This window comes from Rhinopithecus bieti, unplaced genomic scaffold (genome assembly GCF_001698545.2).
Source record: "Rhinopithecus bieti isolate Rb0 unplaced genomic scaffold, ASM169854v2 scaffold_7438, whole genome shotgun sequence".
Classification (NCBI taxonomy): Eukaryota; Metazoa; Chordata; class Mammalia; order Primates; family Cercopithecidae; genus Rhinopithecus; species Rhinopithecus bieti.
The window spans coordinates 2,725,389-2,750,942 of NW_016805589.1; the positions used below are offsets into that span (position 1 = coordinate 2,725,389).

General features: G+C 37.1%; 1 protein-coding gene across 7 annotated transcripts in view; it reads right to left on the minus strand.

Moving 5' to 3' along the window:
* Nucleotides 1-25,554, minus strand: part of NR3C1 (nuclear receptor subfamily 3 group C member 1) — a 125,864-nt gene that overhangs the window by 20,463 nt on the left and 79,847 nt on the right. For 5 of the 7 annotated variants that reach the window (XM_017872976.1, XM_017872975.1, XM_017872978.1 and 2 more), the window contains 2 exons: nt 13,209-13,378; nt 8,228-8,344 (listed from right to left, as the gene is read on the minus strand). In XM_017872976.1, coding sequence (XP_017728465.1) covers nt 8,228-8,344; nt 13,209-13,378 — 287 coding nt within the window. The remainder of the gene's footprint in view (nt 1-8,227; nt 8,345-13,208; nt 13,379-25,554) is intronic. The other 2 variants (XM_017872980.1, XM_017872979.1) reach the window with 1 other exon arrangement.

The window sequence follows — 25,554 nt, forward strand, 5'->3', positions numbered from 1 at the left end:
AGATTTATATTGATTACTCTATAAACCTAAAGTATCCATTTTCATATTATATATAAATTAATTATCTTTTACCTTTACTTGGTATGGAACCATCTAATCAAACTACAACATGGATCCTATAGACTTTTAGTAGACTTATTCATACTCCTGAAGTTATTTTGTTTTAGTGACTAAATAAGAATTACATTGTTCTCTCAGAGGGAAAGTACTCAGAACTCCAAGGAAAGGCAAGAAATGTAATTTATATCAAAGAAGAAATGTACCTGTTCAAATTATTAGGGATACAAACCATTTTGCAAAGGGAAGAGTAAGTGTAAATCACCTTTAAAAATCATTTTTAGATCCTCTGTCCTTAAAATGACACACCATATAGTCTGTGGAGGACAGATATGGTGGTGGGAACGATATCTCAATGTCCAATGTTAGAATGGTTCCATTCTTACTGTGTTCTATAATAAATGGTGTACTGAGAAATTCAAAAATTTTTAGTTAATATTTCAAAACAGAAACAGAATCATGATAGAACTATTCTAATTAGTTTACCATGCTCTATTGGAGGCATGGTATGATACGGGACTAAAGAGCAGAAACCTGAAATCAGCATATTTGGGTTTAAGTCCTGGTTCTGCCATGTTGTAGCTGGATATCTGTGCAAGTTAACTCCCTGACTCTTCATTTCCCCTTCTGTAAAATGAGGATAATATTAGTCCCTACCTCACAGGGTTGTTGTGAGAATTAAATATGTAAAATGCTTAGAACAGTTCCTGGCATATATTATAGTAATTACCATATAACAACTATCATTACCTCAACTTGCAGGAGAACATGTTTTTAGAATATTTTAAATTTGGATATTGCAACTTAATAGAGGAGTGACAAAATTTTAAAAAGGAAGGACACCAATACATAAAGAAACTCTTTAAACCACCAGAAGTATCCCAGTGAAATCTTGATCCAAATCATAAAATGTACTGTTGACAATGTAAAAGAGAACACACATGTGCCAAATCAATACACTAAAACAGTACTGCGAAAACCTCAATTAGTCATAACTTTAAATGGTTTAGAATGCATTACTCACATTAGAACAAGGAAGAAAGAGTAACAAGCTGGAGGATTAAACAAAAACATTTTCTATGACTCAGTTTGTAATTAATTTCTCACTACTTATATATAGTCCTAAATGAGAAAACTGATGTTTTTGAATACAGCTCAGAAGTACGTACAAGTGAACCCAATTGTGCCGTACTGACTGAAGCAAGAAATAATACTAATTAATTTTTCAAAATATCTTCAGGAAGGAGTTAACTGAACTGAATCATTTAGTTAAGCAATCACTATGTTATAAGCGACTTAGTCAATGCAACTTTACTTTATATAAACTCCTGACCCACTGGAGCATATAGAAGATTAGCAGTCAATATAGGAGCTCCACAGAAGTGTTCATGAATCTGTGGTGTAACGCTACTTCCTCCTTAATAAAAGTAGAGAAATCTTACTTAGCTTAAAACCTAGTTTATAAAAGTTGGTTACTTGAAAGGATAAACAAGACTAACAGACCACTAGCTAGATTAACAAAGAAAAAAAGAGTGAAGACCCAAATAAACACAATAAGAAATGTCAAAGATGACATTACAAGAGATTCCACAGGAATAAAAAAGATCTTCACACTATTACAAGTACCGCTATGCACACAAAGTAGAAAATCTAGAGGAAATGGATAAATTGGAACAAAGGCTTTAAAAAATCTTAGGGTTTACGCGTGTGTGTGTCGGGGCGGGGGTGGAGTTTACTATGAAAGTATCATTTTTGTTTTCAGCTAACCCCCGTATATATAAAGCCATTATTTGGAGTAAGTATGTATGTGGAAATGGAAACACACAACCTCCCTAGATTGAACCAGGAAGAAATTGAAATTCTGAACAGACCAATAACAAGTTCTGAAATTGAATCAGTAATAACAAACCCACCAACTGAAAAAAGCCCTTGACCAGATGGATTCACAGCCAAATTCTACCAGATGTACAAAGAAGAGCTGGTACTAATCCTACTAAAACTATTCTTAAAAAGCAATCGAGAAAGAGGGCCTCATCCCTAACTTATTCTACAAGGAAAACATCATTCTAATACCAAAACCTGGTAGAGACACAACAACAACAACAACAACAACAACAACAACAAAACTACAGGCCAATATCCCTGATGAACACAGATACAAAAATCCTCAACAAAACACTAGCAAACTGAATCCAGCTGCACATCAAAAAGTTAACTCACCACAATCAAGTAGGCTTTATTTCTGGGATGCAAGGCTTGTTCAACATACGCAAATCAATAAATGTGATTCACCACATAAACAAACAAAAAAAAGATCATCTCAATAGATGCAGAAGAAGTTGCGATAAAATCCAACATCTCTTCATGATAAAAACCTTCACCAAACTAGGTATCAAAGGAACATACCTCAAAATAAGAAAGAGCCCTCTATGACAAACCTACAGCCAACATCATACCAAATGGGCAAAAGCTGGAAGCATTCCCCTTAATGCAATAAGACAAGGATGCCCAATGTCACCATTCCAATTTAACACAGTACTGGAAATCCTAGTCAGAACAATCAGGTAAGAGAAAGAAATAAAAGGCTTCCAAATAGGAAAAGAAGTAATCAAATGATCTCTTTTCACTTACTATTCTATACCTAGAAACCCTGAAGACTCTGCCAAAAGGCTCCAAATCCTAGTCAGAACAATCAGGTAAGAGAAAGAAATAAAAGGCTTCCAAATAGGAAAAGAAGTAATCAAATGATCTCATTTCACTTACTATTCTATACCTAGAAAACCCTGAAGACTCTGCCAAAAAGCTGATAACTTTGGTAAAGGTTCAGGATTTAAAATCAATGTACAAAAATGAGTAGCATTTCTATACACCAGTAATATTCAAACTGAGAGACAAATCAAGAATGCAATCCCATTTATAACAGTCAAAAAAGAGTAAAATACCTAGGAATGCATCTAAGTTAGTTTAAGATTTTTACAAGGAGAACTACAAAACACTGCTGAAAGAAATCAGAGATGACACAAACAAATGGAATAACATTCCATGCTCATGGACTGGTAGAATCAGTATAGTTAAAATGGTCATACTACCCAAAGCAATTTATAGATTCAGTACTATTCCTATCAAACTACAATGTCATTTTTTACAGAACTAGCAAAAAGCATTCTAAAATTCATATGGAACCAAAAAATGCCCCAAATAGCCAAAGCAATCCTAAGCAAAAAGAACAAAGCTGGCAACATCACATTACCCCAAATCAAACTATACTACAGGCTACAGTAACCAAAACAGCATGGTATCCGTACAAAAAACCCACACAATGGTACAGAATAGAGTCCAGAAATAAAGACACAAACCTACAGCCATCTAATCTACACAAAGTTGATAAAAATAAGCCATAGGAAAAAGACTCCCTATTACATTAATGGTGCTGGGATAACTGGCTATCCATGTGCAGAAGAATGAAACTGGACCTCTACCTATTGCCATACAAAAATTAATAAGGTGGATTAAAGATGTAAATGTAAGACCTCAAACTATGAAAATCCTAGAAGAAAACCTAGGAAATCACCTTCTCGACACTGGCCTTGGGAAAGAATTTATGACTAATCCCCAAAAGCAACTGCAACAAAAACAAAAATTGACAATAGGACCTAATTAAACTAAAGAGTTTCTGCAAAGCAAGAGAAACTATCACAGACAATCTACAGAATAGGAGAAAATATTTGCTAACTATGCATCTGACAAAGCCCTAACATCCAGAGTTTATATGGAACTTAAATTAACAAGCAAAACAACCCCATTAAAATGGGCAAAGGACATGAGCAGACACTTCTCAAAAAAAAAAAAAAAAAAAAAAAAAAAAAAAAAGGGGCCAACAAACATATGAAAAAATGCTGATTGTTAATCATCAGAGAAATGCAAGTCAAAACCACAATGACACCACTGTGGAAAGAAGTTTGGAGATTTTTCAAAGAATTAAGAGTTTAACTACCATTCAACCTAGCAATCCTATTGCTGGGCATATACCCAAAGAGAAATAATTCATTCTATCAAAAAGACACATGTACCCATATGTTCACTGCAGCACGGTTTGCAATAGCAAAGACATGGAACCAACCCAGGTGCCCATCAACAGTGCACTGGATAAAGAAAATGTGGTATTTATATGCCATGGAATACTATATAGACACAAAAAGAATGAAATCATGTTCTTTGCAGCAACATGGATGTAGCAGGCGGCCAGTATCCTATATGAACTAATGCAGAAAACCAAATACTGTGTTCTTATTTATAAATGGGAGCTAAACATGGAGTACGCAGAGACATAAAGATGGCCACAGACACTGGGAAATAAAAGAGTGGGGACAGAGGAAGGGAGGCACACGTTAAAAAGCACCTGTTAGGTACTGTGCTTACTTCCTGGATGAAAGGTTCAATCGTACTCCAAATACCAGCATCATACAATGTATCTTAGTAACAAACCTGTACATGTACCCCCAGAATCTAAAATATAAGTTGAAAATAAGAGAGAAACTACTAGATTGGGTTTATTAACTTAAAAAAATAGTTAAATAATATTTGGTAATAAATCTGATAATGCCATAAGACTGTAAGTTTCATTTGACTGTTTATACTAAAAACAAAGCCATACTTTGGATTGATTATAATATACCTTAAAAGGAAATGAATAAAAACATTTAGTTACAAGAGAAAACAAGCAAGTTAAAAAAAAAAATTAGGATCACCATTAAACATCTTATCCGTTCTTCAATGCTAGACACTTGAAGCAGTGAAGGCCACTCCCTTAAAATAAATCTTGAGATTTACTTGGTATGGGGCAAGAGTATAAAAATACACCACTTGCAGTCCTAAGTTACATTTATGGAGAGACTTGGGCAAAGTTACTCTGGGGTTATCATTGAAACTTCTTGGCTTAGGGGAAGCACTCTGATGAACAAGAGAATATTTCTGAAGGTTGTAAAAGAAAAAAAAAAAGTGTGAAACACATGGCTCATCTATATTGTAAGTATTAGGGTCTGCCAAAGATTCCTGGCAAACATACATACCAGGCCAAATACAGATTTTATGTATACTGGGGTTAGTTCAATACAAAAATGATACTTTTACAGTAAAACCACACACACAAACCCTAAGAACTTTTTTAAGCCTTTCTTTCAATTCATCTACAAGTAGAACTGGATCAACTATATGATATGTGCCACACAGTACATATCATAGTATGAAATAACAAGTTAGAATTTTCTTCTATTACGTAGTATAAAAATGGATATAAAGTAAATCATGGCCCTACTCAAAGGTGTTTTAATAATATGAGGGTCCAAAAGTAGAAGAATGTATGTCAAAGACTAACATGTAGTAGTTTTTAACAAATGCCAATTTCTACACTAACTGGATATGTTATAATGACAATTTACAAGAGCATATAATTGGTTATTTTTAATACAATATTTTGAGAAACTGCAGCCTAAATTGTATGCTTAAATTTTATTCATGTAAGAAAAATTTCTGATGTCCAACAAAAGATTCAACTGGAAATGACAGTGATGGCATAATTAATAGAAAAATCAGATGTCAGTCACTGCCTTGGGTCATCTTCTAGTGCAGTAAGGGCAAAGGGCACTGCAATTGCTATTAAACTGTAAGAGGGAGGAAAGCATGGACAAATTTCGTAGCCTAGTCCATCAAAATCATTACTTTGTAGTTGATGTATCTTTTTTGTTTTGATGAAAGAAGTCCCTTGTAGTTTGGATAGGGAGAAATTGCCCAGAAAAACATAATATGCTTAAAGCTCCAAAGATCTTAACCTTCACATGTATTCAGAAAAGCATCTAAAAATGTTACTGGGTAAGCAACCACAATATATTAGAGGTACAACAAAATTTTATTTGGGTTTGTCCTTTGAGCTTCATTCAAAATCTATTTCTAAATATAAAATAGCTAAAATGAAAAAATGAAGATTAGAGAAAATTGGGACCAGAGAAAGTAACCCAAAGGGCACTAAAAACTCAAGTGTCTTAATATATATTTAAATGGTCAAAGTATATTACATACATAGGAGATCAGAAAGCAGCAAGATGAAACTGGGTAAAATCTGGGCAGAGATCTGGTATCTAAGAAAGTGGGGAATACTGTATTTATTTATAACAAAAATAAACTACCCTTGTGGAACTTAAAGCAAACTTCTGTGTGCATTTTTTAGTTAATCTCTGCAGTTTTTATAACATTTACAAGAAAGTGGGCAGTTATCATTTTATGTAAATCAATGTTTAACATGCTGACACTCTGCAGTTAAGTTTAAATAGCCTGGGCAAACCTAGATAGAGTTGTGTGTGTAGTTTGGGGAATTAGACTCTTCATAGTCATACCCATAAATCTATTTTCTATTTACCAAGATGTACATAAACAGTGTGTGCTAGATAGCACCAACAATTAGTCTCTCCTATCAAAAGAACCACATAGGTCAGTTGCAGTGGCTCACACCTGTAATCCCAGCACTTTGGGAGGCCACAATGGGAGGATCACTTAAGGCCAGGAGTTAGACACCAGCCTGGGCAACATAGCAACACTCTTTTGTCTCTACAAAAAACTAAAACAAAAATTAAAAAAATAATCAGCTGGGTGTGGTAGTGTACATCTGTAACCCTATAGGGTGGGAAGATGGCTTCAGTCTTAGGAGTTCAAGGCTGCAGTGAGCCATGTTCATGCCACTGCACTCCAGCCTGGGTGACAAGAGTTAGACTCTGTCTCTAAAATATAATCATCATCATAATCATAAAAAGAACCACATGGTTTCCATTCTCTCTCAGTACTGCCTGCCATCTCTTATCTGGAGGACTGCCATATTCATTTAATTGGTCTCTCCATGTAAGATTAGTCTTTGTAAAATACAAATCTGATCATGTCTCTGCCCTTATTTTTCATCTATCTAATTCCTACTCAGCTTATAGATTTAAAATTCAATGTTACTTCTTCCTTGACTTCCAAGGAAATAGGTGACCTTCCGCTTGTTCCTGTGGCCTTATGCTCTCTATGGTGTGCCATGCTATTTTGTGACTGATTCTGCAACCTAACTAGCCAGTAAACTACTTGAATACAGGCACTATTTTACTCATTTTATATCTAGTGACTGGTTCATTGGTGCGTATTTGCTGAATAAAAGTGCTAATCTCACAATAAATACTAAGCATATGTGTTATTTGATCACACTACCTTCACAGAACTTACAATTTCAACCACAGCAGAATTCCAAACTTTTTTCAGAGGAAAATTTTTTAATGCTGAGATCAGTGTTAATTATACAACTTGTTATATAAACAGGGATATCAAACTCTAACTTATAACTAGTTTCAGGTTTCTTTTTTTTTTTTTTTCCCCCTGGGATGGAGTCTTGCTCTGTCGCCAAGCTGGAGTGCAATGGCATGATCTCGGCTCACTGCAACCTCTGCCTCCCGGGTTCAAGCAATTCTCCTGCCTCAGCCTCCTGAGTAGCTGGGATTACAGGTGCATGCCACCACGCCCAGCTAATTTTGTATTTTAGTAGAGACAAGGTTTCACCATGTTAGCCAGGATGGTCTCGATCTCTTGACCTCATGATCTGCCTGCCTTGGTCTCCCCCAAAGTTCTGGGATTACAGGTGTGAGCCACTGCGCCCGGCCCAGGTTTCTTCTTTACTTGAAAACCAAAACAAAACCCATCCAGTTCTTCCTTGAGATTTTTTTTCCCACACCCCTCTTGAAGATCTGTAATAAAACATAGATCTCCAAGTAAAAGGTGTGCTTTTAAAAGGCAAACAGAAAAATGGACATGTAAATATGTATGATACAGAAACATTCCCAACCCTAGGGAATAGTTTTGAGGCTGAAAAAAGGAGTAAGAATAATAAAGTTGCTGCATGTTGTATAAGTTTCATTATTATATAATTTCCTTTCTTCGTATATAGTCTGGCTGTACTGAATTCAGTGTGTGTAAGAACTGGTGGATAAACAGAATATGACATACTCATGAAAAAAAAGTTCCCATTTTTATTGAGCAGTAACATTATGCTAGTCAAGCATTATTACATCTGCTTACTTGTATCTTCAAAAGTAAAATGACAAATTTTTATAAGCTACAGAGACAAACAATTGCTTTCAGATATTTACATTACCTTCCAGGTTCATTCCAGCCTGAAGACATTTTCGATAGCGGCATGCTGGGCAGTTTTTTCTTCGAATTTTATCGATGATGCAATCATTCCTTCCAGCACATAGGTAATTGTGCTGTCCTATATGGAATAAAAGGCACTGTTAAAGTTTCACAGGTCTTCAAAGATATTTTTTATGGAGAGCCTCTATCTGTTTTTGTTTCCAGTGGAATGTAACCAAGGCACCCACAGGTATTGATTAGGGAAATGTTCTTGCCCACATTGCCATTATGAGGTCGAGAGATCAACAACAAAAAGAATCTCCCTTTTTCTGTTCAACAAACTGAAAACAGTGCAATAAAAAACCTTACTGCAGTATTCACATATAAAAAAAAGTACACAAATCATCAGTGAACCACTTAATAAATTTTTACAAACCAAGAACCTTTATGTAATCAGGTTAACAGATCAAGAAACAGAACAGTACCCCAACAAGCCCCCTTTCTGCCCAATCCAGCCAGTACCCAACAAGGGTAACTACTTTTTTGACAAACTGTGTTTTCAACAGTTTGATAGATGGTGGTTCTTTTTTTTTTTTTTTTTTTTTTTTGAATTGGAGTCTTGCTCTGTTGCCCAGGCTGGGAGTGTAGTAGTTTAGTGGCATGATCTCAGCTCACTGCAACCTCTGCCTCCCGGGTTCAAGCGATTCTCCTGCCTCAGCCTCCTGAGTAGCTGGGATTACAGGTGCGTACCACCACGCCTGGGTAATTTTTGTATTTTTAGTAGAGACAACGTTTCACCATGTTGGCCAGGATTGTCTCGATCTCATGACCTCATGATCCACCCGCCTCAGCTTCCCCATGTGCTAGGATTACAAGCATGAGCCACTGTGCCCGGCTGACAGATTGTGTTTTAAACACATAATAGTTTGGGGTAGATGGTTAACTGTATCAGGTTCAATTCTTTGTAAAGAATAGGCCACAAAATTGACGACTGGACTATAATTCACCTTTGTTCAGAGCTGCTCTCCAATGCCAAATATCTGTACCAGCTGTTTCAATTTCTTTTTGTACTCTATAAGTTTCCCAGCTTCTTTGCTTGGATGCAAAATGGAAGCACTAACCCAATTCTATCTCCTATAAAGCAAAAGTAGGATCAATGGATACATCCATTGTTCAAGCAGTTATAATACAAAAAAGTTATACCTTATAAGGAATCTCTAAATCATTGTCCCACAGTTAACAGAAGAAAAAAATAGAAAAAAAAATCACCCACTTATAATGAAAAATTCCAAAGTTTTGTTTATATCCAACTGAAATGTCAGGATGTGCACATTATGCCAATATTGATTTCTTTATCCCAGGTATGTCTTTTTTTTTTTTTGAGATGGAGTCTTAGGATGAGAGTCCTGACATGTGTCCATCCACGACTGAGAACAGATAAGCAAAGCTGGCGTGATCTCAAGCTCACTGCAAGTCGTCCCCTCAACCGGTTCACCGCCGATTTCTGGCCTGCCTAGACACCTTCCCGAGTAGCTGTAGGGAACATAGAGTGCCGCCACCTTACGCCCAGGCTAAATATTATTGAATTTTTAGTAGGGGACAGGGTTTCACCGTTTTAGCCAGAATGGGTTCTCGATCTGCCTGACAACTTGTGATAGCCACCCACCCTCCCAAAGTGCTGGGATTATACGCGTGAGCCACCACACCCGGCCCCAGGTATGTCTTTTGTGCAGCTAAGACTCTGAGCTATAGGATCAGAGGCACTGTACCCTCATAAGATAAAAATAGCCCTTTGTGGTTATTAGCATGAAGTTGGACACGTCTATCTGTTTCTTATCTATAAAATGAGGAGTTTTAACTAGTATTCACTATTTCACAACACATGGCCACGTACAACTAATAGTCATTTCCTGTCAATCCATTCATTCATTCCTTGACTCATTTATTTATTTATTTATTTTTAGACAAGTTCTTGCTATGTCACCTAGGCTGGAGTACAGTGGTGTGTCATAGCTCATTGCAGCCTGAATCTCCTGCTTTAGTTTCCTGAGTAGCTGAGACTACAGGTACGATGCCTGGATAATTTCTTTTTTTTCCTGTATAGACAGGGTATTGTTATATTGCTCCGGCTGGTCTCAAACTCCAGGTCTCAAGCAATCCTCCCATCTTGGCCTCCCAAACTGCTGGGATAATAGGTGTGAGCCACAGTGCCCAGCCCATTTTCCTGACAACCCTTCTGATAAGACAATGAGACATCTTATTTTGGAGTTCCTATGTCTTCTACTACTTGGTAAGTAGCCTTTCTAACTGATAGAAAGATGAGTCTTCAAGTCAGCTGAAATTTTGTGAGATTGTTTTATTTACATGGTATTTATTTGTGTGGTTAAAATCTATTTTTGGCAAGTAATTCTGGTTTTCTATTTATGGTAGGTGTGGTAGCCAGCCTCCCAAGATGGCCCCCAGTGATCTCTGCCTCCTTGAATGCATGGTCTTGTGTAGTCCCTTTCCGTCCTTCACCAGGATTGGTCTATGTGGCCAATAAAATACGGCAGAAGTGATGGCATGTTATATGTGAAATCAGATAATAAAAGAGAGTAGTTATGCTGCATTGATCACATCCTCTCTTGGCTCATTTGTTACGGGGGATATAAATTATAATACTACGCACGTTACTCCACAGAGACCGCAAGGATGCCAGCTTTGGCTAGTGTAGTAGTCCCACCTATTGATTAGAGTCATGAGTAAAGCCCACCCCTGACTAGTGCAAAGCTCCAAATAAAGTGCAACAACTTGCTAATAACCATATTATACAATGCCAATTTTGAGGGATAACCTATAATTCTAGCAGGTATTAAGAATGGAGTGCTAAGTGTATGATGTAAATAATAAAAGTTGCATCTTTATAATTGTCTAAGAAAGTGTTCCAAAATATGTATCTGGGCTTTAAGGCATATTTCTGTTGTGTCTGGATAGAAAAACAGAATTGCTGAGTTAGGTTATCAAAGGACTGCAGAATTGCAGAGCTGTAAAGGGCCTTTGAGAACATTAAAATCCAAATAAAGGAAGAAACAGAGCAAAAACTTAACATATTCTACAATTTAACCTTTCTTATTAATCATGTAATCTCACCATCATACTTCACTTAAATACTTAAATAACAAACATTTAAGAGTATAGCTAATAGTCAATTAAATTTTACCTAAAAACAAGTATGGGAATTTAATTTTAAAGCAGGGATTAAGCACAGAGGGTATATGGCCTGAACTGGTCTTCTCTAAGGGAGGTATGTTTAGCTTTGTTTTCTGTTCTAATTGCACTTGGATGCTTTTAGGTAGGGCATGTGTGCAATCTCTAATACTAACATGTGCCCTCCTCCCCACAACTGTATTACATTTAGCCAAAATGACACGTAGTTGGTCTCTATAAGCATCTGAATTTGTACCATTTTAAAGAACAATTTTAATTCAAATGGAGGAAAGTAAACATTTTTAATAGCCATATTTAAGGCTTCATTGTGAAATTCACCTTCAAAAATCAGTTTGTCAGTATTTATTACATACAGTACAGATGCCCTTTAGGACGAAGTTACATCCAGATAAACCCATTATAAGTCAATAGTGCATTTTTTGATTTAAGATATTTTTAATTCACAATGGGTTTACCTGGAGGCAACCCCACTGTAAGTTGAGGAGCATACTGAATGCATATCACTTTCCCACCATCATAAAAGTTGAAAAATCATTAAGTCAGGGACTGTCTTACTATTATCACTGCATTTATATCATGGAAATACTTAGGCAGTTAAGAAAGTGAGTAGTAAAGTGAGGACACGAAGATGCTTCCGTCTTTTGCGTATGTGTTAAATAACATCCACTTTATTAGGAGCATTGCACTAGGCAGGGCTGGGCTTTACTTTTGACCCTAATCAATAGGTGGGACTACTACACTGGCCAAAGCTGGCATCCTTGTAATCTCTGTGGTGTAATATGAGTAATTTTATAATTTGCTAATGTTTTAAAAAGTAAAACAAAAGAAAATGACTCATTTAACTCTCATGGATATGCAAACACAACATGAGACAAATAATCCTCATAGAGTGAATGAATAATAAATATGTTTCTTTAAAAATTAATATAATCACAGCTTTAGGCCACACTGCTTTCAAACTTTAGAAATAACTAAATTATATGACTTTCTTTTTTCCAAGAGGAGTCACTGGTAATATTAGGAAATTTTAGACTCTCTTCTAATAGGTTTGCTATGGAATGAATTTCTCCTTTAGGGAGATAATGCTGTTGCCCTGTCAGCAGTCTGAATCCATAACAAAGTAAGATTTATATTAACACAACATTTATATAGCGAAATATCTTTCTCTAAAATACTTTTCCTGACCTCCTCAGGTCGAGTTTCTCTCTCCCTCCTCCGAATTATAATCTCTGCACCTTGTCACTGTTAACCCATCTTTCACTTCAGTGGAGTGTGACTTCCCAGAGGGTAAGGATCAGGTCTTATTGGTATTTACACCACTTAGCACAGTGCCCTGGCTTAATAGAAAAAAAATGAATAAGAAATGAAATGAATGTCTTTTTTTTCCTGTCACAGTTCTCACTGTGTCTCACATTTTTGCCAGGCCAGTATAGGTGGTGACTTTGAAACCTATTAGCTTATGGAAGTTAAAGCCCATATTTCTAATGCAATGAACATTATGTTATGCCGAAACTTAACACCATCATTTCATATGACAGTACTTTCTTATAGTGTTACCTTATGCTTCCTGACCAAACTCCCAGGCATCAACTTATACTTTTCTATTTTATTCTAGATCTTTTTGTGTTGTTGTTTTAAATAATTTACTGCACATTAGAGGACCTAGAAACCACCCTCCTCTCCCCTCTTAACTGATATTTAGCCTTCATGGGCTTTGCATATAATGGAAATTTCAAAATCCACCCTGAGAAATGAAAACCAAGTAGAGGAAAAATAAAACTCTTCAAAACACACACTACCTTCCACTGCTCTTTTGAAGAAAACTTTACAGCTTCCACAAGTTAAGACTCCATAATGACATCCTGATGCTTCATCAGAGCACACCAGGCAGAGTTTCGGAGGTGGTCCTGTTGTTGCTGTTGAGGAGCTGGATGGAGGAGAGCTTACATCTGGTCTCATGCTGGGGCTAAAGAAGGGGAAGAACAGTGTTATGATTTAACTGTCAAAGAAATATCAAAATACAGTTCTCTTAGCTTTTCACTTCATAGTCAGAATGCGCACACTGACCTCTGGCTTCAAGTGCTAGCAGGCACTAAAATATCCTATCTAAATATATTCAAATCATGTTATAATCTTCTTTAAACAAAATTAAGAATGAGGTCATTTCTTTTGAAGTGTCTCCAAAATAGAATGGTGTGGTTCTGGTTCGATTTGTTTATTTTTATAATCACCTTTATTAAGGTGTCACACACAATAACATTTACTGTTTTCTAAATCTATAATTTATGGCTTTTGTTAAATATTCACATAACTACTATCACAATCAGGACAGAAGATATTTCCATCATCCCAAAAAGATGCCTCCTATGCCTTTAATTGCTTAGGACATAATTTTTTTCCTAATTTAAGATCTTATACAGGCATCTTTTAAAATTCAATCAAGTGTCATTACAGTTCTACTCATGTTTCCCACTAGAGTCAAAATGTTTTTACAATCTTAAAAGTTTTGTCCCGTGTCTCTCAATTCCTAATATCATCTTGGCTGAAACCACAATTTCATATGACTCAGACAAGACTGATCCAGAAACATTTTCTATAACCTTCCTGTCTGGCTTGTAGTAAGACTGGACAAAGCACTAGGCTTTCAAAAGTGAGTTCCATTCTGCCCACTCCACTCTATGACTATTTGGCCTGAATAAAAAGATAGAAATGTGAATCTGCTTCTTTTACTAGTCTCTAACATTTTTCATTTTCTCACCACAAAGAGTGCCAGTCTAGTGATTACTAGGTGTTTAAAAGATAATTTGTTGTTTTAAAAATTTTCAATCTCAAAGAAAAGTTGAAAGAATTGTACAATAGATATATAGTTTTACCAATATTCACCAATTCTTAACATTTTGCTACATTTGCGGATAAAGATGTATTTTATAAACCAACGAAACAGTGATCTTTTATTACTGGAGGAAAATTAATTACTGCATTTCATATTACATGATATAATGGTTTTCAGTGTTGTATCTTCCTAAGGAATTTTCCTCTTACGTGTTGACTTTAGAACTAGAACCGTATTATGCAGCTAAAATGATTTTGTAGCCTTCTGCTTATAATTAGAGACTGCCTATTCCATTTTTGGTTGTGTTCTTAGGCAAATCTTCAAAAACATGGATGCTGGCAACCTGCTGATTCTGGAATTCTACATACTAAAGTCTGTTTTGCTTATCATCTATACAAGTCCATAAACATACTAGTACCACTCTCTAAACTTTTCTTAATTTGCCTTTTCTCTAAAAGAGATGGCACTTAGAAATAAACTTAAATTGGGTGTTAGTTGTCTCTGTTATCCTTTATTATCGCTTTCTTTTATTTATTTCAGCCAATAACAGTAGTAAATCTCAATTACAAATATGTTTAAACTAATTCACAGAGCAAAGTAACAAAAATTTTTTCTAGTTATCAGTCTGGTTATAAATTACATTTATCAAGTAACATATTTTGTTGCTATTGTTCTCTTTAGGAATAAAAGTCAAAAGGTAATAATTGTAGAATGACAATTTCTTTTATAAATGTTCCCTTAAGTAATTAAGCCAGTAAATTCAAATGCTCCCCCTAAATTCTGTCCTCAAATGAAGCTTCCTGAATCTTGCCAACTGTCTGCTTACCTAACAGCCTTAGTCACCAGGACAGCATTCCCACCATCCTAATTCTGGGAAAAGGCCCCAGGGTTTCACATTGTTCTCTGAACACTGTTAAGAAGAATTTCTAGAGGCTTCTGTATTACAAGGCATTGATTCCCTGCTAGATTTGGGTAAGTGGACTGACTATATGTTGAAAGCCTGTAACAGAAGAGAGTAACCTGAAATGACTCTGCTGTAGGTCCAGCACAGGCCACCCCTGATTAATGGAAACTTGTGACTAATGTAGAGAAGCTGCTTTGGGCCAGAGTTTTACAGAGAAGTAGGAAGGTCCTGGAACAGGGAATGGTGCAACAATGTGTTGGGGAAGCAAAAACCTCTCTGGCTTCTATTCTGAAGATACTCCTATTCTTGCTCAGCCAATCTCTGTCACCTGACAGCTATTTTTAGGAACCAACCAGTTGTTTGTATATTAGTTTACAGAAAATGAGTGCATTGTTTAAAGGTTAGGACGGTATTCTGAAATGTTTCCCCAAGGAATTATATATACACACATATGCATATATAGTATGTATTTATATTTTAAATAATACTTTGTAGTACTTTGTAGTTTCAGCTCTCAATAACCCTGTGAAAATGACGTCATCACCCCTGGATGCAGTCATACAGGCCGTGGCAGGTGGCTGATTGGGGAGCCTATCTATGGTGAAGTTGACATGTTTTAGATCCCAACTGTACCACTTCACAGCTTCTGTTACCTTGGATAGGTATCCACCACTTTGACCCTGTGTTTCCTCATCAGTAAACTGGGAAGGGTATCACCTGTGTGTGTGTTGTGACAATGAGATAACACAAAGAAAATCTACTACAAGTTCCTGCTTCAATACATGTTCATGTTCCTTTTTCTTTTTCAGAAACACTGAAGATTTTATGAGTAAGTATTATATAAGTGGAAGGTGGTATTAAGTCTAAATCCTAGGACCGTATTTCCCAAATTCTTAGATATTGGAATATATGCAAAACATGTTTAGGCCACTCAACTGTAAGCTACAGATGACAAGGGAAAGTAAAACTGAAATGAACAAATGGATTGATAATACAGTAGCTAAAAATCTGGAACCTTAATCAGGCTTTTGGCATCCCTTCAGGCAGTCATTCTGGGCTACATCAGATAAGAACTGAGTACATGGAAAGCTGCCAGATGTACCATAGATATCGGTGAAAAAAATCAATTTTTGTCATACAAATAGGAGGACTAAGATGGCCTATAATGAACACCATTGGAAAAAATGGATGAATGCTAAATGGTATTCAGTTGCAAGTTTGATATTGTTAAAAGGGCTAGGGTACAATAAAACAGTCAGAACTCAAGAGAAAACTATATGGAATTGACATCTTTTATTAAGGATACATGGCAGAAGGAACCAAAAGTACACTATAGTAAGAGTGCATATTTCACCCTCTTTGAATGGGAAAGCTAAAATGTCCTGGTCTTAAGGGCATCATTATCTGTAATAGTTATTGATTGCTCAATGTGTGTTCACAGCTATGCCAAACATTCTGAGAATGTTAAAAAGTTCCATTATGAACTATTGCTAGGGTGCTTGCTTTTAAGTGAAGAACCCTTGGAACAAAATGCCTTGTTCCAGGTGAATACCTGAATGCTGGTGGTTCCCAATCAGAATGGCAAATGTAGTGGAAACCGAATAATTCCTGAAGCTGAGCTTATGTTAGAGTTCAGAGAGAGAAAACCATGCATAAAGCTAGATATGTCTACTTAATTTTCTCGCAAGCAAAGCAATTGCCACAAGGAGGATTACGGGTGAAAGTCATGGATGGATTATGAGTTAATCACACACCTTGAGAAGCATGTAAAATGTGCAGGTAAATTACACCCATTCATTCAGGCAGACGTTTCGTGGCACCTGAATGAAAGGCACTGTGAGGATCCAGTATCATGCTACAAATGATAACAAACCTTGAAACTCTGGTCTAGGAAGGAGTATCAGAGTATTTTGTAGCCGCCTCTTGTGTCTCAGTACTATTACGAAGAGAATCAGCTTTACATACAGACAAATCTGGGTTCAAATCCTAGCTCCAGTGCTCTAATAGCTGTGACAGTGGCTAGCTGACTTAACTTCTTTGAGTCTATTCCCTTATTAGTGCCATTTTAGGGGGTTTGTGTGGATTATATATATTAGAGTTATATAAAGCATTGTTACATACTTGTGATCATCACACAATAGGTTTCTACCCTACCCCCAAGGATTATCTTTTCTTCTTCCTTCCTGGAGGATCTCGGGGAAAAAGAAGTGCTACAGTCTTCCCTGTGAGCCTGCAGAAGGTTAATAGTCCTCCAGAAACTTAAGTTCAGGTAATTATAGATTTCCTTTTGTTGATACTACACCAACATTTGACAATTTAGCTTTTTAAAGGTTTTAGTATTGCAATGTGGAATCCAAAACTGTTATCAATGAACTTTTGATTGTTACACTGAAATCTGTTAGTCTATCTTGCACTTTGAATGTATCTTTTACCCATGCATGATTTTCTATTATCATGCATTCGTCATTTGGAAAATACTGGTTCACTGAGTTATGCAGATCTTTCAAATGTTGACATAGTTCATAATAGAAAAGAGTCACATTTGTCAAGCCCACAGTGGCAGATACAAGTCTTCAAAAATTCTAATTTTTGCTTGAAACCTGTATTTTGTCAATTGGCAACAAATACTTTAAGTTGTTTTCCTTAAAGTGCTACGTTTACTTCAGTCATTTTTGGGAAAACATCGCCAAATGCCCAAGGCTGAAAACCAGAGTTTATCTCTCATGGGATTCCATGAGAAAAAGGGGGTTAACTCACAGTTTAATCTTATACACACTTTTCTTTGAGACAACTATCAAATGCTATATGTGATATAAGTGGATTATGCATCTTCTCATTTTGTCACAGTGACATGAGAAAGAACACATGTATTTAAGGGTTGAAATTTAATGTAATTAATAATTTTTTTTGCTTCTTCAAACATTTTAAGTGCATCGCAGTGAATACAGTAACTACTGTATACTAAGATCCCAACAGTTTTACTCATCTTTGCTTTTGTACTATCAGTGCAAATGTTGACATAATAAAATGGCAAATAAAGTGTGTGTTACTGTGAAAATAGTCTGCCCTTTCAAGGGAGACTCCCAGGGCCCCATGGACCACACTGGAAGAATTGCTGTTATGGAGACTAGTAAAGTGAAGACTCTAAACCAGACAGGCTACAATTCATAACTTAACTCTACCATGTAATAGCTCGGTGACCTTTTAACCTTTCTCAATCTCAATTGCCCTACTGCTAATAGGAGTGGTAATGTACTTGACAAAAGGATACAGTATTGCTTACTAAATTAGAGGCTTTCCCTGACAGAGAAAGGGGCAGAGTTGGTAAACTATTACCCAAATGACATGATTGGCTTAGTCTTCAATTTAAGTGAATTAATCGGCAATTTTTCAGTGTAATGCAAGAAACTTGGGAGGAAAAAAAAAAGATACCACCTCAGAAAGCAAGTGTTAATATGGAAAAAAATTCCAGAAATACAGCTGCTATAACTGGATTAATTTTTTACAACTACCAATAGAATGGGTATATTCCCATTGGCTTGTCAGTTTTTGTGCAAATACCATGACACTGCAGTTCTCAACAGAGAGTAATTTTGCTCTCTAGGAGACACTTGGCAATGTCTGAAAACACTTTTGGTTATCACGGTGGCGGAAATGCTATTGGGATCTAAGGGAGACGAGGCGAGGTATGCTGCTAACCATCCTACATCCTGTGGGCACAGGACAGCCCCCACCACAAAGAAGTATCCAGCTTCAAATGTCAATAATGTTGAGGATGAGAAAACCTGGCCATAAAGCTTTAAGCAACATAAAGTGGAAAAGAAAAAAAAAAAAAGGACCAGAAACATTTTAAAACCTTCTAGACTATGCTTAAAAATGCAACAACTGCACTACTGAAGCAGCCCTAAACAGTCCACTCAAGAAAAGTCCAAAAAGAGATTCAAAACAGGGCTGAAGCCAATCTATGGACTATACAGCTTAGTTACCAAGTACAGGATTGGCTTGAGCCAGTAATTTCTTTTTCCCTCTAGCGCTAACACTAAAAGGTAGTTTTTACACATTAAAGTCACCTGCACTTTTCTTATCTTTGTTCAGTAGGAAAAACGTAAATACTCAGCTGCATACACCAGGTGATTATGTTTTCTGACTGCCCATTTATCTCTGCATTAGCTAAAGGATTACTGATTTGTTTGATAATAAGCTATGGAATAGTTTTCAAATCAAATAGAAAAATGCTTTAGGGGAAACCTTTCACAATATTTCTGTTAAATGGTTTTAGCAGAACACGTTTTATCTTATTTAACAAGCCAAAAAAGACTGATTATTCTCTTTGCTTTGCATTTATTGAGAGAGGTTTGTATTGGTTTCAACTTTAGGTTCATATTAAGGTAGCCATCCAAACTCTGTATCATTTATATTCACTCCTCTTGGGGAGAGGGTTACAGCAACAAAACCTATACATTAATAGATTAAGAGAATTTTCAGTAAAGGATTTTTCAGACCTGTAAGACACCAGTGGCCTAGTACTCAATGTCTCTGGGTTGGTTTCCTTGTCTGTAAAACGAAGGTCTTGATTTAATTAACTCCAAATAAGCTGGCCATATCTTGCAAGGTGGGTTTGGGGATAGAAAAGTGGAGAGGGAAACACTTGGATCTATAAAGGGTTTCTTAGGTCCTGTGTATTTTATTTGTAGAGAGAATATAATCATGTTATCTAAGCTACTTAAAGTCTAATCTGTTTCACAGAAATAACGTATTTCTTTCTCACTGGAAGAATTAATCCACTGTTTGGTCACTATGTTTGGGTAACTTACTTCCTAACAGCTGTATCCTTTTTGGTTCTTCAAACCAAGTGTCAAAGATGGAGAAAAACAGAGTAAGTCTTGAGACCCCAAGCACTCCCTTCTCAGGCTGTGTTCTCAGTCCTGTTTGCTCAGGCTTGCATTAGGGGATGAGAGTTTTAAGGAGAAGCAATAATAGTACATTGAATGGTAAACAGAATACCAAGAACAAGTATGGTAAGAACAAAGACTGAAAACTTTTTCATTGCATGGTTATTTCTAGAATTAAGACTGGATTTTGTTCCCACCTTATGGTTCCTCACACGTAAGAGCATACAAGGATAATAGATGGTTCAGACATTCAGAATTATGAACATGACATCTTCAAAGAAGGCAAGAACATGTTGGAGACAATGGTGAAGTTGTTGCCTGTTTCCAGCAAGGTATCTCGAGCATCTTTGACATGCCATTTGTGTTCACCTCAAGCACAACAGTAACTTATTTCTAAATATTTTATTAGATTCTTAGAGAGATTTGAATTGCTCTCACTATGTTTAGTAATCCAGACTTACATGCAGAGATTTTGCCAATTCTAACCCATCTTCCACATCCTATTTATTACTCTGTGTAACACTATGTCAGGACCTTTTCCTTCCCATCCACTCTGACTGCCGCCATTCTAATGTATGCCTTCCCTCACCTCTTGCTTTGACCACTGCAATGGTTGATACTAAGTAGTCCTTCTAGCACTGGCTTCTCTTTCCATTCTATCCCCACACACTGCTAAAACTCTTTTCTCAACATGATTAAAAATCTGAAGGGCTCCTCCACTGTGTATAGTACAAGCTCAATATGGTCCACAATTTGGTTCTTTTTTATTTTTCCAGTCATATGTCTTCTCACTCCCCTACATAATCCATGTAGTTTCTTTATCACTACATGGATCCTGGATCCTAAAATATTTATCAAGGACCTATGATAGAAGTAGCTTTTGCTAAGATCTGTTTTCCTTGTCTGAAGTGTCCACCATGGTATTTCTGATCCATGACAGCTTCCAGACTTCCTAAAACACTGCCATATAGCACTTTGCACAGATGATCCTATGTTACCTTTTGATGTATATGTATCCTGTTTCTATCAATAATTTCTTTTAGGGGCCCATGTCTTGGGTCTCTCCGTATCACCAGCGTCTTGTAAAATTTCAGTATATGTTCACTTATTTTGCTTACTTATACTTTATATCTTTATCTATTTGCAAAAGAACTCTGAGACAACATGGTAAATATTTATGAGATTATAATCAGAATACAGGTATAACCTCACTATTACTAGGCACTATTATGCAAGCTCTTTCTTTGTATAGATTATCCCATTTAATCCTCTCCATAGACCTATGAGGTGGGTACTATTTTCAGCATTTACAGATGAGGAAACAAGATTTAGAAAAGTTGAGTTGCCTAAAGTGACCTAAGTAACTAGTAAAGTCAGGGTTCAAACCCAGGTCTTTTTGACACCAACATCAGTGTTCTTAAGCAATCTTCTTCCTTCTCCACTATGACAAAGTGTCAGAACTGAGAAGCTGAGGTATATTCAGGCCTTCAACTTGAGAAATAATGCTTTCAACTTTGTAGGTTTGATGTCTTGGTAACATAATACAAAAAAGGTGGCATTTTTTTTCTGTCCCTGCTTCCAATCATGACCTGCAAATGAAGATTTCTGCCCAAATAGGGATTGCCAGACTAGGTCAAATAGGTAAAAACATTTGTCTTAAAATTGTGTGACAATTTGTGTCATCTGACCTAATTTTCAAATGTTCCTCAAACTAATGTATATCTTATATTCCATAATTAGCAGTTCCTAAGTCCTACAAAGACATTTATAAAAACAAATGGAAATGCAGAACAGTTGTGTCTATATTCATATCAATATAAAGGAAGGAAAAAGAACCCTCAAACCAATCTCAACCTGATTTAAAGCCACACTACCCTTTCCTTCCCTCAAAGTCAAAGGCTTAATTCTTTAATTCTTAGATTCTCACATTATCACATTAACATGAGAACGTCTTGGTTCCTCTGTCACGCCAGTATACTAGATGAGTTTCTTTTGCTATCTAAATTTCCCTCAGGTTTTCATGCTGCTACTCTCACTTCATACTCAGGTCCCTACAAATCCACTGAAACAATTTAAAGGAATAATTTTAGGTACAGGACTCCCCACTTATCTGTGGTTTCACTTTTGAGAGTTTCAGGTACCTGCAATCAACAACAGTTTGAAAACATTAAATGGAATAATTCCAGAAATAAACGATTCATAAGTTTTAAATTCTGTGCAATTCTGAGTAATGAGATCTTATGCCCTGGAACGTGAATCATCCCTTTGTCCAGCATATCCACACTGGAGACGCTCCCTGGCGGTTAGTCCCTTACTAGTCATCTGTATTAGTTGTTTTCACACTGCTGATAAAGACATACCCAAAACTGGGAAGAAAAAGAGGTTTAATTGGACTTACAGTTCCACATGGCTGGGGAGGCCTCAGAATCATGGCAGGAGGTGAAAGGTACTTCTTACATGGTGGTGGCAAGAGAAAAATGAGGAAGAGGCAAAAGTGGAAACCCCTGATAAACCCATGAGATCTTGTTAGTCTTATTCACTATCATGAGAATAGCACAGGAAAGACCAGCCCCCATGATTCAATTACCGCACCCCCTCCCCACCAGGTCCCTCCTACAACACATGGGAATTCTGGGACACACAGTTCAAGTTGAGATTTGGGTGAGGACACAGCCAAACCATATCATTCCACCCCTGGTCCCCCCAAATCTCATATCCTCACATTTCAAAACCAATCATGCCTTCCCAACAGTCTCCCAAAGTCTTAGCTGATTTCAGTATTAACCCAAAAGTCCACAGTCCCAAGTCTCATCTGAGATAAGACAAGTAAGTCCCTTCTGCCTATGAGCCTATAAAATTAAAAGCAAGCTAGTGAATTCCTAGACACAAGGGTGGGGGGGGGCAGGGGGTGCCACGCAGTGTCAGAGGTTAAATACAGCTGTTCCAAATGGGAGAAATTGGCCAAAACAAAGGGGGTTACAGGGCCCATGAAAGTCTGAAATCCAGTGAGGTAGTCAAATTTTAAAGCTCCAAAATGATCTCCTTTGACCTCAGGTCTCACATCCAGGTCACGTGGATGCAAAAGATGAATTCCCATGGTCTTCGGCAGTTCCGCCCCTGTGACTTTGCAGGGTACAGCCTACCTCCCAGCTGCTTTCACAGGGTGGGGTTGAGTGTCTGCGGCTTTTCCAGGTACATGGTGCAAGCTATCGGTGGATCTACCATTCTAGGGTCTGGCGGATGACGGCTCTCTTCCCACAGCTCCACTGGGCAGTGCCCCAGTAGGGACTCGATGTGAGGGCTCCAATTCCACATTTCCCTTCTGCACTGCCCTAGCAGTGGTTCTCCATGACAGCCCTGCCCTGCAGTAAAACTTCTGCCTGGGTATCCAGGTGTTTCCATACATCTTCTAAAATCTAGGCGGATGTTCCCAAACCTCAATTCTTGACTTCTGTGCACCCACAGGCTCAACACCATGTCGAAGCTGCCAAGCCTTGGGGCTTCCACCCTCTGAAGCCACAGCCTGAGCTCTACTTTGGCCCCTTTCAGCCATAGCTGGAGCAGCTGGGATACAGGGCACAAAGTCCCTCGCCTGCACACAGCATGAGAACCCTGGGCTTGGCCCATGAAACCACTTTTTCCTCCTGGGCCTCTGGGCCTGTGATGGGAAGGGCTACTTTGAAGGTGTCTGACATGGCCATGGAGACATTTTCCCCATGGTCTTGGGGATTAGCATGAGGCTCCGTGCTACTTACGCAAATATTTGCAGCCAGCTTTAATTTCTTCTCAAAATATGGGTTTCTCTTTTCAACTGCATTGTCAGGTTGCAAATTTTCTGAAGTTTTATGCTGTTCCCCTTTTAAAACAGAATGCTTTTAACAGCACCCAAGTCACATTTTAAGTGCTTTGCTGCTTAGAAATTTCTTCCATCAGATACCCTAAATCATCTCTCTCAAGTTCAAAGTTCCACAAATCTCTAGGGCAGGAGCAAAATGCTGCCAGTCTTTTCGCTAAAACATAACAATAGTAACCTTTGCTCTAGTTCCCAACAAGTTCCTAATATACATCTGAGACCACCTCAGCCTGGACCTTATTGTTCCTATCACTATCAGCATTTTGATCAAAGCCATTCAACATGTCTCTAAGAGGCTCCTAACTTTCCCACATTTGCCGTCTTCTTCTGAGTCTTTCAAACTGTTCCAACCTCTGCCTGTTACCCAGTTCCAAAGTCGCTTCCACATTTTTGGGTATCTTTTCAGCAACACCCATTCTACTGGTACCAGTTTACTGTATTAGTCCATTTTCATGCTTGTGATGACATACCCAAAACTGGGAGAAAAAAGAAGTGGAAACCCCTGATAAACCCATCAGATCATGTGAGACTTGTTAACTATCATGAGAATAGCAAGGGAAAGACCAGATCCTATGATTCAGTTACCTCCCCCTGGGTCCGTCCCACAACACATAGGAATTCTGGAAGATACAATTCAAGTTGAGATTTTGGTAAGGACACAGCCAAACCACATCTCTGTTACCAGTTGGACTGCCATGGTATCACAGTGATTGTGTTCAAGCAACCCTTATTTTACTTAATAATGGCCCTAAAGCACAAGATTAGTGATGCTGGCATATTGTTTAATTGTTTTATTCTATTATTAGTTACTGTTACTCTTTTACTGTTCCTAATTAATAAATTAAACTTTAACCATAGGTATGCATGTATAGGAAAAACAATATACATATAGGATTTGGGTGGTTTCAAGCATACACTGGGAGTTTGGGAACCTATCCTCCATAAATAAGGAGTGGGGGCTGCTATATTTAGTAAATAATGAAAATATTGGTAAGCTTATCCCTAGAAGATCAAGGAGGAAAGAGTTTTTAAAATTATATAAAAGTTATACAGCAGACATCTCCAATACGGCCAATTAGATAAAATTTTAAGACTGAAAAGTTTTCAGTAGGTGAAACAAAATATCCCTTTCACAATAATCATATTGGAAACTACTGACTTGTTTTCAGTAGGTGAAACAAAATATCCCTTTCACAATAATCATATTGGAAACTACTGACTTGTAATTCTGTGTGTCAAGCTGCATGGCTAGGTACAGTAAATAAATTATCTCAAATATTTTTTACTGAGTCCATTTTACAGGTAAGAATACAAAAATTGGGCCTTTTATTTGCCCAAAGTCACATTATAAGGCAACACCTGGATCTGAATTCAGCTCTTCCTAATTCCAAAATCCATGTGCCTCATAACCTTATGACTGCTGCTTGGCAGGGACCTGCAGAGTAACATCCATTAAGCTTGACAGAGTTTTTTAAGATTATGTGGGCCACTTAACAGTCGTAAGGTAAGGTTAAACATCAAAGTTAATTTCTGTTTTTGCCTCTTCTATCCTTCATATCACAGTGGAGCACAAATTATAATTAAGAGATACAAAAGCATTCAGTCACTTCCATTTTTTTTCTTCAGATACTTACTATATTAAGTCTTAAATGAACATATT